This window comes from Orbicella faveolata, unplaced genomic scaffold, assembly GCF_042242905.1.
Source record: "Orbicella faveolata isolate gen_17 unplaced genomic scaffold, um_ofav_v1 contig_24, whole genome shotgun sequence".
NCBI lineage: Eukaryota > Metazoa > Cnidaria > Anthozoa > Scleractinia > Merulinidae > Orbicella > Orbicella faveolata.
Window position 1 is genome coordinate 24,621,545 of NW_028301552.1, and position 18,375 is coordinate 24,639,919.

The following is an 18,375-nucleotide window of genomic DNA, read 5'->3' on the forward strand; positions in this document are numbered from 1 at the left end:
AACAAGGGCTAATTTGCAAGCAACCAAAAGAACACTAAAATGGCGCCCATTTTGGAATAAGGTGTACTGGAGGAAAATTTTCACTTTAAACGATGTTGTTAAAATCCTCACAAATTTTCACTTGATAATTTAATGTGCTTGATACTTCACAGCGCATTCTGGAACGATAATTCACTCTTCACAAAAATCCACCGGGATTTAAGAGTGAAATGGAAAAAATTGCCTGGTGAAGATCGAGCATGAAGGCCACTGAAGTCTGCCAAATACCATCACAACTCAGCAAACTGTTCAGTATTTAACTTACCTGGTTATTTCACGCTCAGTTGTTAACTTGATACAAAAGCCAATAAATACAGTACTGCATTTCCAAAAAAACACATCACTTTGTACTTGTTATTAACCACTCAATGCACTTGCTGAAGTAGGTGTTAATTGATTGAAAACTAAAAAGCAACAGGTTATCACGAATGTAAACAATGCCATTCAAAGTGGGTTTCTACACCCAGTATTCTAACCCAATGACTCCTGTGCTGGCCATAACCGGCCATGACAAGCATTAGCTTTTGTTCCACTTCTGACATCATCACCTTTGACCAAAATTGGCATCATCTATACTCAAGTTCTGCAGAAGGAAACAATCATTTCAATGATATCCAGATAAGAATGATCAGTTCAATGGAGCCTGAAATATGCATGAAAATGCTCAGAAATTTGAGTAAAAAACCTAGAGCAAAATTTCCTGTCACTACTTTAAGCTACTCCATGATAAAAATTGCCCTACTTGATGATGATTTCTCAGAAATTTTTGAACTGGAAGCAAGCCCAGTAGAAGGTCGATCGCTGCAGTAAAAAGACAAGAAAAGGAGAATCAAAGTGGCTGTGAGCCACTGAGCTAAAAAAAATGAACTATAAAAAGTCAAGTTTAAAAAAAAATACACAACCCAAAACATACTTTGTATACTGTCTAAACAATTTACAAATCAAAGTAGCTGTGAGCCACTGAACTCGCATAATGATTTATGAAAGGCTGAGAATGGAGTTTTTGCATTTATTAAATCCATTTTGAAATCACTGGTTATCCTTGCAATCTGATTTACATTCAGTGGTGCGATTTATTCACGAATCGCACTATTTTTTGCTCTAAATCGCATCTTTTTCTCAGCCAATGAGAATGGGACAGTAAAAAAACAGCCAATCATATTTCAAGGTTAGTTTGAAGTAATCAATAAAATTTAAGGAGAATGAAGGCAAAAAGCCATTGTGTGGAGAATTTTGCAACTCCCACTGCCAAAACTTTGTTGTTGTTGTTTTTCCAAAAAAAGTTGACGAATTTAATTAATTACAGTCTGTGCATGACAATTATGAGCTCCTTCAGGCAGAAGACCTACTTTATTGGAAGTTTCCAACTTTCAGTGTCCACTACGACAAATATTTTGGTGATTTTTCTTCAACCTCTGTTCAAGATCTGTATGATACCAAGTCCAGTAAAACATAAACAAACGAAAACTACACAACAACAAATTCAGAGCCATCTCAAGAAGGTAGATGTTTCCAGCTTTCCGGTAGTTTCAAATAAAGCAACAAAAGAGCTCAGCTGTGTCGCTGTGAATAAACAGAGTCAAAATACGCGCCATTGCACAAAACAGTGAATGAACAAATGTTTTACAAAGCTGGTACCAGTCCCGCCATCTTGGAAATACCTTGAAACAAATGGTGCCACAAGAACTTGACAAGGTCCTGAGTATTGAGACCTACACCGAGATGATAACGAGCTGGACTCCCTTAAAATCATGCCATTAAACAGTAGTTAAAAGAAAAAAACGTACTGTATCCACTGGGCATCCTGCACTCAAGGGAGTTTCACAACTCAAAAGAAATCCATCACAGAATTACACAGGATGAAGCTTCAAATTCCTTCTCCAAAGACAATGAAAAGTCTCAGCTTCAACCACAGAAGAAAGGAAGGCCTTCCATCATTGATTCAGGTGACGAGAATTGAACTTTTATACCTGAAGTAGACTATTTTCGTTCTGACTTTAGAACTGCTTGTTTCTTTGTCATGCTCAAATGAGTCTTCGTCACGACATAGTTTTGCATACTAAATGAGACATAAAGGTGTTTCCGGTTCCGCTTTTTTTAACAAACCAGCTACTGGAACAATATACCAAATTTAAGGCGATAAAATTGTGCAATTTCAAAATGGATCTCAATTGAAAACCACTCTAATTAATAACAATAATTGAACTTCATGTCGTGCAATTTTGGTCAGAAATCATACTTCTGATTTCAAATCGAACTTGCGCTGCAGATCAAACTTGTGATCCATGAATCAGCACGAGTGAGAAACATTACCAGAAAGACAGTAATTCAGCTCCACTTGAACGAGCTCGTCAACAAAGCATTTGAACGATAAGTCATCGACTCATAGGACTTTCGCATGACTCTTTTGCCTGCTGTTCTAACGACCCAGCATTTTTGTAGAAAGCAATATAATAAAAAATGTATGTTTCAACGGATTTCTTCAGATGTCGATGTGGCACAGTGGAGGAGGTGACTGCAGAGCAAGCAAGAGGTTGTGAGTTGGATTTCTACCACGCTCAACTCTTTTTTTTACTTTTTTTTTCTTATTAGCGGGTATATAAAAAAAGTTTACCGAAACACAGCCTTTGCCTTTCCAATGCTTAAATAAAACATTTACCAAACCACAGCATTTGCTTTCCGATGAAAAATCATCGGAAGCGGTGCTACTTCCATTGAACAGCATTGAACTGGTTTAACAGTGAGAACTTCAAGCTAAAAAACGTACCCCGTCGACCATGCAGAAATGATCCACGAATAAGAAACATTGCCACAGAAACAAATCACTCGGTGACTAAATCTTTTCCGACTTGGGGGCAACCAACAGCCACCGCTTTATGTACTGGTCAGCAGAGTGGCTAGAAAGTTAACAGGAATCACAGGATAGAAGGAAGGAGTGAGCGAAGGAGTGAAGGTCAATGTCATACCTATACTCAGAAAATGACTTTTTCTGAGAAAAAAGGAAAGGCGGAAAAAAAATTCAAAAAAAACCAAAAGCCTGAAAGATTTAGGTCACTTTCTCTTCTTCTTTGATTTCTGCACATGCCTGAGTGAGAATGGCGTAAAATGTCATGCTACTGAAAAGGCAGGCAGGCTGTTATGTTGCAAATGGTTTTTTGGGTAGATTGGAGGTAATTTGGCACATGTCCAGGCTGAAAAACGCCAAAATGTCCAAAAAAATAATGCATTTTTGGCAAAAAACCCCAGGAGTCAATGGGTTAACAAATAAAATGTGAGGGAGCTAGGATGCAATAAATGTATAGCCAGATGGTTTTGTGAGAGTTTGGTATGAACAAAATTCTGGGTTTCAATGCCATTAAAGGAGAAGGTCACTCCAAAAAGCTTACTTTTTTGTCTTGACCTATAGCAAGTAAACTATCAGCTTTTCCACTCACTGAAGTTTTAGCCTCTGAAGTGACCACTATCCTGAAGAAATTCCTCTCGAAAGAAGCGACTTCAGAGGCCACCATTTTGAAATTCTCTCAGCAGCCAGGCCATGTTTATGTAATCCCATTATGTACAACTCAAAATTGGCGGGAAGGAAAAACCTGCAACTGACTGGTATCCTTCACAAGGTCAGTAAAATCTGTTTTTTTTTCCAATCAATTATCCACTTCACTATCTTCAATGCTATCATTTTGGAGTTTGGAGCATATTTGGCTCAGAATAATATGGCTCGAGAACAACCATAACCCAGAATGGTAGTTAAGAGGCTTGCTGGAAGCCATCTGCACAAAATCTCTCGGATGGAATGACATCACAAAAACACAGCCTAGCTGCTGAGTTCTGTTCAAAATGGCGGCAACGATGTTTGAACTCTGGAGACGAATTTCATAAGGAAAACCTGGACTTTAGTGAGTGGCTAAACTTAGTACAGGAGTTTTTATTAGTGTTAACAAAAATATATGTTTTTTGGAGTGACCTTCTCCTTTAAAGAATATGAAACCTCCATGTTCAGAGAAGTCTGCAGAAACCTTTGTCCATGAAGCTTACATTGTATGAGATTACAGATGTCACTGAGTGTAACCTTGGTCAGAAGAAAATGTTTTCGTTGAAAGTGCAAACAACCCCACAAGCTCATGTAGCTTTAATACTCATTGTTTTAAAATAAAGGTTATCTATCTATCTATCAATTAATTTTTGAGACTTTCATCTGACATTTGGCTTTTAATTAGCAGTTTTTACTTTGCTTATGAAATAAACTGAGCTTACTGTCTTCACAATCCAGTGAGTACATTATGCATAGTGATCCTGGCTGAAAACCTTTTGCAAATTTTATAGATTATCTGAACATTGTCACAGATAACAATTGTATGTTAACCTCTAACTGGTGATTGATGACTGCAAACCATGTACTCCAGCATGCATTTGCAAACAATTACAGGGCTCAAAAAAAGTTTAGGACAAGTGGTAAATTTCTTTCAGGCGGGCAAAGTACTTTTCATTCTCACTTGCATGATGAGCAAGTGCCCAGCAAATCATCTGCCAATTAGTTCCTTGTCCAAAGGGCAATCTGGAATTTCAATTTTTTTCAAGCCCTGAATTACATGCATTGAAATTTATCTCGTGTAAGTTAAAATTTGTGGGCTGGTTAAGGGTGACACACCTTGTAGGGGACAAAATGTTCTTTATGTCTCGCCTGCCTTTGGCAAATTGTTTAAATAAATGAATAAATAAATAAATAAAAAGAGTTACTTCATATCAGTCACAGAGAGAACTTTGCACGCAAACACTGTTGAGCTGTCATTCAGTGCGTAGAGAAATTTCTTGTATTGGCTGGTGAAATATTGTTAGTGTTTCTGAATTTTCCTTGACTTAAAAGGTACTGAAAATTCATTGATATTTCCCTCTTCTTCCAGTAAATTATTGCTCAACATGCTGTGAAATTCCTCGCAAACTTTCAAGTGAATCTTCACTGAAAAGTTCAAGAGAACAAAAATGAAAATCATGCATTTTGCTTGGATCAATTTTGCACAATACTGTACATGTAGTAAGTGAGTAAGTGAGCAAGGGATTTATGTCTGTGTTGACATATCACTGTGTGTCTGTGCTTACCAAGTGTAAAACAGTCCAACAAATCAGATATCATATCAACACTGCACCTGATCCATACATCTCCACCCTGCAAATAATTCAGATAATAAGGACATTGACATTAAATAATCAGTTTTAAAAACAGTTCAAGCTGAAGGTTTGGCAACATACATTGGTCAAAATGGGTGACAAAAGGTCCTCTTTGACTAATGTTTTAGTACATTAAGTCAATTCTACAACACAAGTACCTTCAAATAGAAAGGAACCCAGAAAAATCAAGTCACTGACCTCAGAAAGTGGATGATAAACTTTAAGGTGATTTGAGGCTACTGTGATGAATTACTATTTGTTTTGCTCTGTTAGTCATTGGTTCCACTCTGGGGTAATGTCAATCATTGACATTAATACACTGCACATTTTTTGTAAAAACTTCATAGAAAGTTGTATTTTGCCAAGATCAGTGTCCCATAATAAAGAGTGTGAGTGTCAGAAATCAATTTGCGTTTTTCCTAATACTGAAGTCCAAAATGGCACTTGAACATTTTGTTTGGTCAAATGTGCTAGTGTACTGCACCCATAAATTAATTATCACCACTGTCCCACGTCTAAACAGATCTAAGAATGAGAAACATTGGCACTGAAACAAATCACCTGGCCAGTAAATTGTGTCAAATCCACCTCAACAAGTTCAGCAACAAGGCTTTCATTGGGTCAAAAACAGAAACAGTTGACTAAACTCAGTTCATTTCAACATCACACCTCAGCATGACTTCTGTATCCAGAACTCACATGGGCCTGGCATTGTATTTAAATATCTCAAGAGCCAGTTTCTCTAGATATCGAGAATGAGATGGTAGTCCTAAAATTTTGGATTTCTTCATGTTTTGCCCAAATATCCTCTATAGTAAGTTGTTTTCAAAAAATACCATTCAAAGGTACTGGACTGCTTTAGTTTCTTCGAAATCAAGGAAAGTTTGAAAATCACCATTTTAGCTTCCAGCTACCACCGAAAATGGTGGAACATTAGGCATTTTCCTTTCGCTTATACAGATCAACAAGATGATATCTATCAATATACTTAGGGGGAAGCTCATAGTGCATGTCTTGCTGTTTCCAAAACATTAATTTGATTAGGAAAAGCTTTAAGTGTTGTAACATGTTAGGCTGATTCAAGTACCTCACTCAAAGCCCATGAGCAAAAGGACTGATTTTAGCTAATTTCGATACCATCAAAAGCCCACTGGTTTGGAAGTCAAACCTAAAATTTTCTGAAAGCCCATACTCTATATTGCCTTGTGTGAAAGTTGTTTCCGCAGCCCAAAATAAGTATGCATTAGAAGCATTTTACAATTAATAATTGCAAAGTATCACATTTTACAATTATATGTGTGCAACTTGATTATTAAAAGTGAAAATGTCATCCCAACTATTAAAAAAAATCTCCAGAAATAAACAAACAGCTGTTAACACTAATTTACTTAAAACCTGGCATTCAAATATGGACATGCAACATGTGCTAGATCCTTATGCATGTGAAACAATCATACTGTCTTATATATCACAAACAGAGCTAGGCACATTGGGAACAAATTTCTAAATGCAGTTGAAGTAAGTGCTCAAGAACCTATGTATTTCGGATTACAAATGCCATTGAGAAGATCTTCTTAGGATTTTCAATTTATCAGCACCTCACCTCTAAATGAAAGGACATTCTTGTTAAAGAACTTAGATAAGCTCAAAGAGTTGCCTACCAAAACTCAATGGACATAGAATCTTACAATAACATTAAACATTATTTATCAAAGAAGACCAAAACAATTAGAGACGTTATGCTTGGCAAACTTTGTTGTATGTTTTAACTGTGTTAAACATACTTAGCAATAGTGCTAGTAATGAGCCATCATTGCTAGGCATTGATGATTTTCTGCCAGAAACTAATTTTGAAGACAACATTGACGATGACCCTTTGCTGCTTATAATTACTGTGTGAGCCAAATGAATACTTGTAAACTAAAAGGAAGTATGAAACTAGCAAAAAGAAAAAAAAACTAACATAGTCTGGTCTGTAAGATACCATAAAGATAAGGACCCAGAAAACCATTTTAGAGAACAGCTTTGTATGCTTTACATACCATGGTGAAAGAAAAGCACTGATTTGATAAAAGACTGTCAAACATACTGAGAATGGTTTGAACAACAGGCGTCAACAGGCGCTACAACAGATGCCAATATGAGTACCGTTCAGAAATACTAGATACATGTATTTAGCAATGGATGATATTAACAATGCTGAATTTGAAAACTTTGACAATGTCACTCCAACTGCAGAGCACATCAATAAGCAGGATTGCACTGTCAAGGAGAAGCCAATATGACCTGTTGACAATATATTTAGGTATTTTCCCTGGAACTATTGATGACGAGGAACTTCGTATAAAGCGCATGTCTGATGACGATTATGCACTTGTTTGCTCTTTGACTGAAAAACAAAGAGAGTTATTTGATCATTTGTTACATTCAATCATGTGATAACAATAAAGTGAAAGTTGTGAAAATAGCCCCTACTGACAAAGCAGTATTCAACATAAAAGGTAACACATTGCATTCTGTCTATAAGATGCCTGCCAATAGAGGTTTTGAATATTGTGCACTGGACAGTGACAGAATAAATACTGTAAGGATGCAAATAAAGAAATTAGAGCTTGTATTTATTAATGGAATCTCTTACCCCATTTCCAGGCCCTAAAAGGGTGTACAGCACAGCATATTTTTGGCACCACACTGACCATTTTTGGACACAGCACTCCAAATTTTCACGTGTAAATATAGTGGTCCCAAATGAAGTGTGGCACCAGTACCCCGAATTTTGGGGGTGCTGCTAAGATTTACATTCATGTACATGCTCTCCTGTGCCATTCCAGGCCTTTTTGTATTAAACTCATCCCTGTGTGAAGCCTTGGAGCCGAATGGCTCAAAGCTGCCGAAGCTTATCCCGGTTTCTGTAGCATGAAGGTAAAGGTAAAGTCTGCATGCGAGCCAAGTGGCCCATCAGGCCGGAGCTTATCCCGGTTTCTGTAGCACGAAGCGACTAGGAGTATTTCTACTCCCCCCTGGATGGGATGCTAGTCCATCGCAGGGTTACCCCCAGCATTAAGTTCGCCGGTACCCATTTATACACCTGGGTGGAGAGAGGCACCGTGAGAGTAAAGTGTGTTGCCCAAGAACACAACACAATGTCCCCGGCCAGGGCTCGAAACCGGACCGCTCGATCCGGAGACGAGCGCACTAACCATGAGGCCACCGCACCTCCCCGCAGCAGCTAGGAGTATTTCTACTCCCCCTGGACCGGATGCTAGTCCATCGCAGGTCACTCCCCCACAGTTTGTTATGTTTCCCCAACAATTCACTGGTACCCATTTATATTCCTGGGTGGAGAGAGGTACTGCCTCCCAAATTCATCGCTGGCACATGCGTAAATGCCCCAAAAATGGTGGTCTAAGAGGCCCAAAAAATTTCTTGTTCGCAGAAAGACAAACCTGAAAAACCGTGAAGTACTAAGTATTACTAGATAACAAATTGAAAGGCTCCTCAAATATTGAATCTTTTAAAAACATTAGGAAACTAGACGCTTTGCTGGGTGTACCCAGGCAGTCGTTATACTGAGAAGCACTAGCTATATTGCAATTGACCTAAATGTTCTGCATTTGAAGTTGAACGAAATTCAATTAAATTGATGTGCTTAAGCTATTCTGCTTTTGATTGCATTTCTTGGAATCGATTAATAGCTTATTACTAGTTTGCAGGTCTTTAGGACGTGAAATGAGTCAAGGCCTTTATATCAGCCTATAAACATTTCAGTCTATTTTCCTTAGCCTTTGTCATTGGCATTTGCATTTCTCAAGTGAGCGAGACATTTTGAATTTCATAGTTATGGCGGTGCTTTACATAGACCTACGAACACATTTGTCAAAATCATATACTTATCTCGTGATTTTTAGCCCATTCAGAAGTTAAAGTTTTAAGAAAAGTGCTTATGTAAATGCTTGTTTGTTCAGTACAGTTAATCAGTCACCTAGATAGCCAAAGTAAGTTCCAGATGTTTACACTATTTTCCGGCCGCAATGTTGGCGTACTGCGGAGGTACACCAACATGGCGGCTCCATACTGGTATCTGTAAATTTGTGCAAAATATTGTGACGAATATTTGAGCTTGGGAAAATGCACAGACTTAAAAATTACAGGAGTGTCATCTTTATTAATCTCCTATAACATCACAATTTCTTGATTTTATCCATTAAATGGTTTTTGAATAAATTTTTTATTGCGTCAGGATTGCGTGACAGTGCAAGCCAAGAATTGTTTTGCTGAGGTCAACATACATTAGTTTCTTTCAGTTTAAATGTACAATAATTCGCTACACGAGTTACTCTTATAAAGACACATAACTCTGTTACAAGAAAATAACGAGAGAATATCGTTTAGTTCGAGATTTTATCTTTATTATACTTAACGAAGTTTCTCAGAGCGTTTTACTTAGGTGTACTCGAACAGATACATTCCTAAACAAATTCTCTAACCTTTCTGCTCTTGTTGCTCAGACGTTCTTGAGTTCGTGCTGGGATTCTGCTTGATTCACGATCACGTCTAAAAATACGATGACGCTTCTGAAGATGCATTTTATCAAGTTGAAGAGTTGCTAGCCCCGGTTGATGGTTCCTTTGGTATAACATGATTCTTGATAAATTCACTCAAAATGTGCACTCGTAAACTGATCTCTCGTAAGGCTTGCAGACCAACCCGTTCCGAAAACGCTTAACATCCTTTAGTGTTGGTCTACCTCGAATGGTGTGTTCGTTTGTATGTGATTTCATCGCCCTAGAAATCATGGAATCCGTGCTAACTTTTCACGACAACAACTTCTGTAAAATTCCATGTGCTGTATGCATGCACAGGTGACGCATGCTCTTAAACAACAACAGCTGCTGTAACCTTTGCAGTTCTTAGAGACTACCTCCCATATACCCATTGTTTTATTGTACAATTTATACATGCTACATATTTTAATTGTATATACATTTTTATTATTATTCCTTATTTGTATATAATTTTAATTTTTTTTTGTTGTGTCCCCAATTAGTTGTGAAAACTAAATACATTGACACATTAATAAAGCTTTTACTTACTTACTGGCCCGATGTGGCCAAAGAAGTCTTAATAGAGTTGTGGGCACTTAGCACTAACAGCATTGTGGTATCTGGTCACGTTATTTCAACCTCAACCTCGTTCAAAATGAGCTAAAATTTATCTTTGATAACTTGGAAATTCGCCTACAACTGCTGTTCATCAAATTGTGTGTTTGCCATTTCAAACCAGTCTGATTACTCAGTCTCATCTACAATCTTTTTTCCTTCTGTCTTTTTCTTCTGAGTTTTCCTTGGGGATCTCAATAAGTTTCCTCACTTAATCAAAGGCGACAATTAACATTTTGATGTAAGGGATATTTTAAGCTTAATGCACAATGTAGAATGATTGCTTGTTGTCTCTCTGCCATCTCGGAAAAAAAAAGATGGAAATTAGGGGTGCCAATGAAAAATTGGAACTGGAGAAAAATTGTAAGTTTTTGGTCATGTAAATGGGTAGTGCTGCACCAAAATGGTTTGGGCATAGTGAAAAAATTTGACATGCCTTGCTCATTTTGACTGCTTGATATACCTTTTTTTAAAACAGCCTCAGGACAAAGAACATTTTATTACAGAACTATTGGACTTTGGAACAATTTAGACCCCTTTTTAAAATCAAGCTGTTCAGTTCAAGTTTTTAAACGTATCTTAAAGAATAAGCTTTTAGACAATTTTGTAAATACTCCCTAAACTTCATTTATTTTTAGTATTTTTCGCGACTACAAAGTTTAGATAATGTTGTAAATGTTTTTTAAATTTGATTAATTTTGATTGTGTAGTTATTAGTAACTTAGTAATTTAAGTAATCATTCCTGAAAAGCCCCATTGGGGAGGTAACAACAAAGTATGTATGTATGTAAATGGGATTCTATGTTTGGAAGTGGTATGTTCAAGTTTTTGAATTTACAATTAAAACAAATAATGGGAACCAAGGAGCCATTTGATGGAATACTGACCAGAAATTGCATGACTATGTTTAATCGGACGTGACATTGTGAAAGCGTAAGATTGACAGTTGTAATCGGAGCTTTTGGAAAAACGTAGCGAACATGAGGTTTTTGAACTACATGAACAAGGTGTAAAAGCCATAGGCCAGTGAAGAAATAAACCCGGATTTGTCGTGTATAAGCTGTGTGAGTTTAGTGTACCCTAACATTTCGGTACATTTGTGGTGCTGGGACCAGGATTATGTGAGTGAGGATACTGCGGGAGGCCACAGTTATTACGACGAGTGATTGAAGGAATTGAGACAAAAGTAAACATGAGCGACCACGAAGGAACCGCAGCACAAGGTCCTCACGAGGACGAACAACGTCTGGAAAGCGAGATAGAGAAAGAGATTAACAAGCTCAAGTACTTTCTAGAAGAAGTAGACGATTTAATTCAACTCAAGGATTACACAGAAATGGAAATTGTTACTAGAAGAGCAGAGAAAATCATTGACAAATTGTCAGATCTTCTTTCACACACTGAGGAATTAAAATTTTTTTTTTTTAATTTAATTTTTTTTTGAGGAATTAAAAATAGATGGCAGCGCTTCTTCTCCATCAGTCAGACAATGGAAAAAGGACATTAAATCAAGGTATGCTACCTTAATTGCAGACAAAGAAAGGCTGTCGAAAACCCTCAAGAACAGACAGGAGGAAATCGATGAGGAAATTGAACAATGGCGATCGGAATCGAAGCAAGAGCAACAGCAAGAAGAAGAGCGGCGAGCTGCCGAGCTTCATATAAGACAGGAAGAACATGAACGCCGAATATGGGAGGAAAAACTCAAGGCTGAATTGGAAATAACCCACAAAAAGTTGGAACTTGAGAGAAACGCCCGCTCAACCACAGCGAAACTTCCAAAGTTGAAGATCACATCCTTCAAAGGAACGCCGACAGACTGGGTGCGGTTTTCAAACATGTTCATAACACAAGTTCACAATAAGCCGATTAGCACAGAGGAAAAATTCGGATACCTCTTAGAAATGGTGAGCCCTTAGGTCAGAGAAAGCATCGCAAACTTAAAGCCTGGAGAGATGGGATACAAAGTAGCGTGGGAGAGGCTACAGAGCGAATATGGCCAGAATAAACTTGTGATAAACGCTCACATGGACGAAATCGAAAACCTTCCCGTGGTGAGAGGAACCAACTACGCAAAGATACAAGAGTTCTACAAAAAAGTAAGCAAAAATTTTGATGCCTTGCTATCGCTTGGGGAAGCTGACATGCTGCAGGGTTTCATCATGTCAACCCTAAACAAACTCCCACATGTAAAACCGGATCTTGTGCGTACAGATGACAACTGGGACGAGTGGGGCATGGAGGCATTCATCGATGGCTTGAAGAAGTGGCTGAAAAGACACAAAACAGAAGAGCGACCTGGGGATTCTCGCAAACCACCTGCCGATCCGTACAAATCTCTGGGGGATCATGACAAAAACGAGAAGCACTGGTTTACAAAGGAAGGCGGAGGAAAGGACTCGGTCAATTCACAAAGAAGTAAAGGAATGCCTGTGTGCATGTATTGCAAGAAGGATCACTGGGGCAACAGTTGTATGACCTTCAGCACCTTGGAGACTCGCAGGAAGTTCTTTTTCGATAATCAATTATGTTACAACTGTGGAAAACCTGGACACCCAGTAGTCAAGTGTCGAAGTCATAGTTGCTACAAGTGTAATGGAAGGCATCACACCAGCATCTGTGACAAGGAGAATTCCACTGTACTCTCTGTGTTCACTCCAGCGGCCAAAGAACTGGCACTTCCAGCAATCATCCCGGTGAAGATACAAGGTCTTACCTTGTGGGCCTACTTGGACACGGGTTCGGGGTGAAACTTCATATCCAGTGAAGCAGCTAAACAGCTTAAGTTAACCCCTAACCATCATGAAACTCGTCAAATGATCGCGCTGAACGGGACAAAACAACAGTCCATGCCAGTCTTCCGTATTGTCATGGATTCTTTGGATGGGAAAACAAGAGAGAGAATTGAAGTCACTGGAAGCAAAATGCCAGAATTCGCAACCCTGAGATGGCCAAACATGAATGATCTGAAACTCAAATATGAAGATGCTCGAGATAAAAAGTTCTATGTGAAACCTGGTGACAAATACAAGATTGATGTCATTCTAGGAGACAACACCTACTGCAAAATCAAGACCGAGAAAATTTACAAAGGAAAGCCAGGAGAGCCTGCTGTGGAAGGCACAACCTTGGGCTGGGTTATTCATGGAGGCGATGATCACATCACTGACCAGTGCATGTTCATGAGAGAGATGAATGATTATGAGAGATTATACACCTTAGATGTGCTAGGAATACAAGACCGAGGAAAGAACGATCAACTCGATGTCCTAAAGAGTTTAAGGATGACATAACGAGACAAGAAGATGGAAGATACGAAGTGAGAGTACCTTGGATTCCAGGCAGCACTCTGGCAAGCACAAACGAACAAGCAAGCCGGAAGAGACTTCAACACGTTAACAAGAAGTTGATCCCAAATCAGAAACTAAACCAAGAATATGAGAAGATCGTTGTGGATCAACTAGGGGATGGAATCATAGAAAGGGTCCCAGAACTGCCAAGCGGAGAGCGAATTTCCTATATGCCTCATAAGCCTGTGGTGAGAGTTAACGCCACAACCACCAAAGTGAGAATGGTTTTTGACGCCAGCTGTAAACCTCATCACCTAGTGAACAGTGTGAACGATTGTATGCATACAGGCCCTCCCTTGCAACCTCTCCTGTGGGACATCCTCATAAGGGCACATATGTCACCATACCTGTTACTGGGAGACATTGAAAAGGCATTCCTCCAAATCAGCTTAAAGGAAGAGGATAGAGATGCTTTTTGGTTCTTGTTCGATGTTAATGGAAAAGAGGAACATTTCCGATTCACAAGGGTGCCATTTGGAGCTGAAGCTAGTCCTTTCATGCTAGCCGCTACATTACAATACCACTATGATTGCCAACCAGAGGAACTGGGTGAGACTGTCAAGGTGCTTAAAGAGAACACGTATGTAGACAGTCTGATGAAGACAGACACGACGTAGAAAGCTTGGAAAAGTTCAAGGAAGAAGCCACTCAGATCTTGGGAGATGCAAAGTTTCCAGTTAATAAATGGGAGTCTAACGTCATTACTCTTGAAAGTGAGAACATACCTAATCCAGGAAAGATACTGGGACACAGCTGGGACAAGAGAGAAGATACGCTGGTGATTCAGGTGCCGAAATCATGTGAAGAAACTCCACTGACAAAGAGGACCATACTTAGTCAGCTGGGAAAAGTCTATGACCCGCTAGGAATCATATCTGCAACTATGGTGCAAGGGAAACACCTATACAGGGATGCATGCGACAAACGTAAGAGCTGGAATGCAGAAGTTTCACCATCCTTGCCCAAGGACTGGAACAAGTGGACAATGCAACTACAAGATGTGAAGATTCCTAGAAGCCTGATACGAGAGAGTACAACCGTCGAAGCAGTTGACATCCATCAGTTTGCTGATGCCAGCAACTTGGCCTGCTCCACTGCAGCAGTCGCAAACCTTGCAAAAAATCTTTGCCAAGCACTGAAGGGATGGCCAATAAGATCAGTTACAATTTGGATGGATAGCATGGTCGTGCTGTACTGGATCTTGAACCCAGGGAAGTCATGGAAAGTCTTCGTCACCAACAGAGTCAGGAAGATTGTTCAGGTATCAGGAGAAGTTGGCATTCAATGGAAGTACTACCCTTCTGAGATGAACTTGGCTGATTTAGGAAGCAGAGGAGCCTCCCTTAATAAGATGGAATGCCGCGAGTGGTATACAGGACTGCAGTGGTTGCCCAACGAAGACGACTGGCCAGAACAACCAAAATTGACATGCAGTAGTAAGGCTCAAGAAGAAGAGCATCCCAATAAAGGGATCACACTTTTCTCTGCGGAGAGAAAACCAGACAAGTGGGATAACTTGCTAGAACGGAAACCGTACTGGAACACTCTCAGAATAACCGCATGGGTTTTAAGATTTGTAGACAACAGCTCAGCCAAATTGCGTAAGGAGAAAAGACAACATGGGCCCTTGAGTACGGAAGAAATCATGGAGGCCAGGGATCACTGGGTGAGAAGAGAGCAGGAGAAGACCCCGAAGGATTTAGAGAAACCAGGGTGGAAACTTGTCAAGGATGAGAAGACGAACATCCCTGAGTGTGTTGGCAGGATACAGAATTACAGACCTATTTACCTTGAAAAGGGCCTGTTCATACAGAAGCTTGTCAGACATGTACATGAACAGATGATGCACCTGGGAACCGCCAGCAGTATGGCAGCAATAAGGGAACAGTGGTGAATTCCAAAACTGAGATCCTTGGTTAAGAGAACGATACATGACTGCAATGTTTGCAAGGTGTTTGCTGCAAAGCCGTTTCAGGGTGTAGCCACCGCCCCACTACCAAGATTCCGCACCAAAGTAAGCAGACCCTTTCAGCACACGGGGATTGATTTCACCGGACTGCTCGTCTACAAAAAGAGCAAGAATGAAGAAGGCAAGGCAAACATAGTCATATTCACTTGTGCAGTTCTACGAGCAGTGCACCTTGAAGTAATGAAGTCCCAGACGGCTGAAGAATTCCAAAGGAAACTGAACGCGTTTATCACTCGGAAGACGAGGCCACAACAGATAGTATCAGACAACGCAGCCGTATTCAAGACGACTGCAGATTGGATCTGGAAGATACGCAGAAGTGAGCAGTTGCAAGATTTCCTTGCTGCTCAAGAAATACAGTGGAAGTTCAACTTACCCAAATCGCCATGGTGGGGAGGTATGTACGAGAGACTCCTCAAAGATGTCAAGAAGACCTTGTACAAAACATTGGGGAAAGCGAATCTTGCATTTGAGCAGCTCGAGGCAGTAGTCATGGACATAGAGAGGTACATGAACAATCGTCCACTGACGTACGTTGAAAGTGAAAGTGGGGAGGATCAAGTTTTAACACCAAACCTTGTCATGTGGGGTCAAGGTACGTACATTCTGGAAGACATCGAGGTTGAAGATGAAGAGCTAACCAGATTCCACAGATGACTTCATAATGCTAAGCAACATGCATGGACTTGGTGGCAAAGGGAATACCTTCATAGTCTCATGGAGAGTCATTGAGTGAAGCAACTTGACACGCAGCCACCAAAAGTTGGAGAAATAGTGCTCATTCTAGGAGAAGAGAAAAACTGAGGATGCTGGAAGAAGGGGAAGGTGATTCGAATTGTGAGAGGAGCAGATGGCATGGCAAGAGGTGTGATTCTACTACGAAAGGGGAAGCAATTGGAGAGGCCAATACAGTATGTGTGCCCTTTGGAGATTAGAAGCATGGAAGACGAGCCAACACAAGGCACTAACCCAGAGAGAACAGAGCTGATAAGAGAAAGAAGACGAGCAGCTGTGAACGCAGCATCTCATATTAAGGACATCTTTAGGGACAATGATTGACACTTAAAGATTTTCAGTGTGGTAAACATTGTCAAACACTTTTTAGGGGAGCGTGACCAGAAATTGCGTGACTATGTTGAATTGGACATGACATTGCGAAAGCGTAAGATTGACAGTTGTAATCGGAGAATCTTGTAATCGGAGCTTTCGGAAAAACGTAGTGAGCACGAGGTTTTTTAACTACGTGAACGAGGTGTAAAAGCAATAGGCGAGTGAAGAAATAAACCTGGATTTGTCATGTATAAGCCGTGTGAGTTTAGTGTACCCTAACATTTCGGTACAATACGTTTGATCACTGTTGGAGATCTTCTCCAGCTAAAAGATGACGACAAACAATTTGCACAGCTACTTAATCCCTTGAGAGAGGGAAAACACTCTGAAGATGATATAGCCATTTTGAAACAAAGACTTTTGAATGTAACACCAGAAAATGATAATAATCCAATGAACACAACACAGTTATTTACTGAAAATGCATCAGTAGATGCTCACAACAATGTCCTGTAGATATACTCACTCTAAAACTGCTAAAGCTCAGACGAAGGCTGTGAACATTATAATTGGAGATATTTCGGATGATCTCAAACGAAAAGTAAAAGATAAAATCCCAGATGATTCAACAAAGACAATGAGGCTATTTTCATTGGTATCAGTAGCAATTTAGGCAAAATATGACTTGACAACTGATTTTGGTGTGGCTGATGGACTAACAAATGGTGCAGAGTGTCCCATAGAAAACATATGCTACAGAGTTGAAAATTCTACCAGACAGAAAGTTGTACAGCTGTTCCAGTTTTTCTTTAACGTTTGTTTCAAAATGGAATCCAATTTTCTCTTGCTATCTCCCTTATTACATATAGTGTATATGTATATGGCCACACAGAGTTCCAATCACAAGCGGGCATGTAACTTTCTTTTTATTATAAAAAATTATAATATAAAGAGTTGTGTTGAGTTTTTCAAACATTTTGTGGAAAATTATAATTTCAGACTCTGTTCAGTTTTTCAAGTTCGAGTTACATTGTTAGCTAGTTAAAAATAACAACATATTTGTAATTCTCAATAAAAGTTTTCAAAAAGTTTAATCTTGTTATCTGTTTATCAACTGGGGAATCCCTTTCCTGGGTTTGACATCCATACTTTCATGAGACCCCCTCTCCTCTTTTCAATGTTGTAACCACGTGCCAGTGTCCACGGAGCGTATTTCGACATTGAAAAGGGGGAGAGGGGGGTTTGGCTATCGATAAAAAAGAGGTTTTTTGAAATTATGGAAGGATGCCAATAGAAAGTGTTTGCTTTGCTCAAGTGTGCCAACACTTTTGTCCATGATTGTAGAAATGCCAAAGATTTTAGAAAAAGTTCAATAGGATCCTAATTGGGTAGCTACTTTCACTTAATAAAATGAATCAGCACATCAAATTTCTGGCCAGAAAATAAAAATAGGTCTGCAATGCGTACTTGTGGTCTTATGCTTAGTTTTATTCCATTTGGTTGGAATGTTTTTTTTTTAACTGTCAGTATCTAGGAGTTGAATTGGTACAAGTGAGAAGGTAGACAAGTTGTTACAATTTTTAAGTAGGAAGTGTATAGCAGAGTACTGTTTACTTACTTTATCCTCTAATGATTAATTACTTAG

The 18,375-nt window shown here is 39.3% G+C and overlaps 2 protein-coding genes and 1 pseudogene across 2 annotated transcripts in view; 2 read left to right on the forward strand and 1 right to left on the reverse strand.

Annotated features, from left to right (window-relative positions):
* The window catches only part of LOC110054340 (tRNA (32-2'-O)-methyltransferase regulator THADA-like), a 653,734-nt gene that overhangs the window by 583,347 nt on the left and 52,012 nt on the right, over positions 1-18,375 (reverse strand). The window contains exon 5 of the mRNA XM_089292979.1: positions 5,134-5,200. Within this exon, the coding sequence (XP_089149105.1) occupies positions 5,134-5,200 (67 nt within the window). The remainder of the gene's footprint in view (positions 1-5,133; positions 5,201-18,375) is intronic.
* LOC149110995 (uncharacterized) lies at positions 11,554-15,605 on the forward strand (annotated as a pseudogene).
* LOC149110996 (uncharacterized) lies at positions 15,801-16,656 on the forward strand. The gene has a single exon (XM_089292485.1). The coding sequence runs from the start codon at positions 15,861-15,863 to the stop codon at positions 16,335-16,337; it is 477 nt and encodes a 158-aa protein (XP_089148611.1). The 5' UTR covers positions 15,801-15,860; the 3' UTR covers positions 16,338-16,656.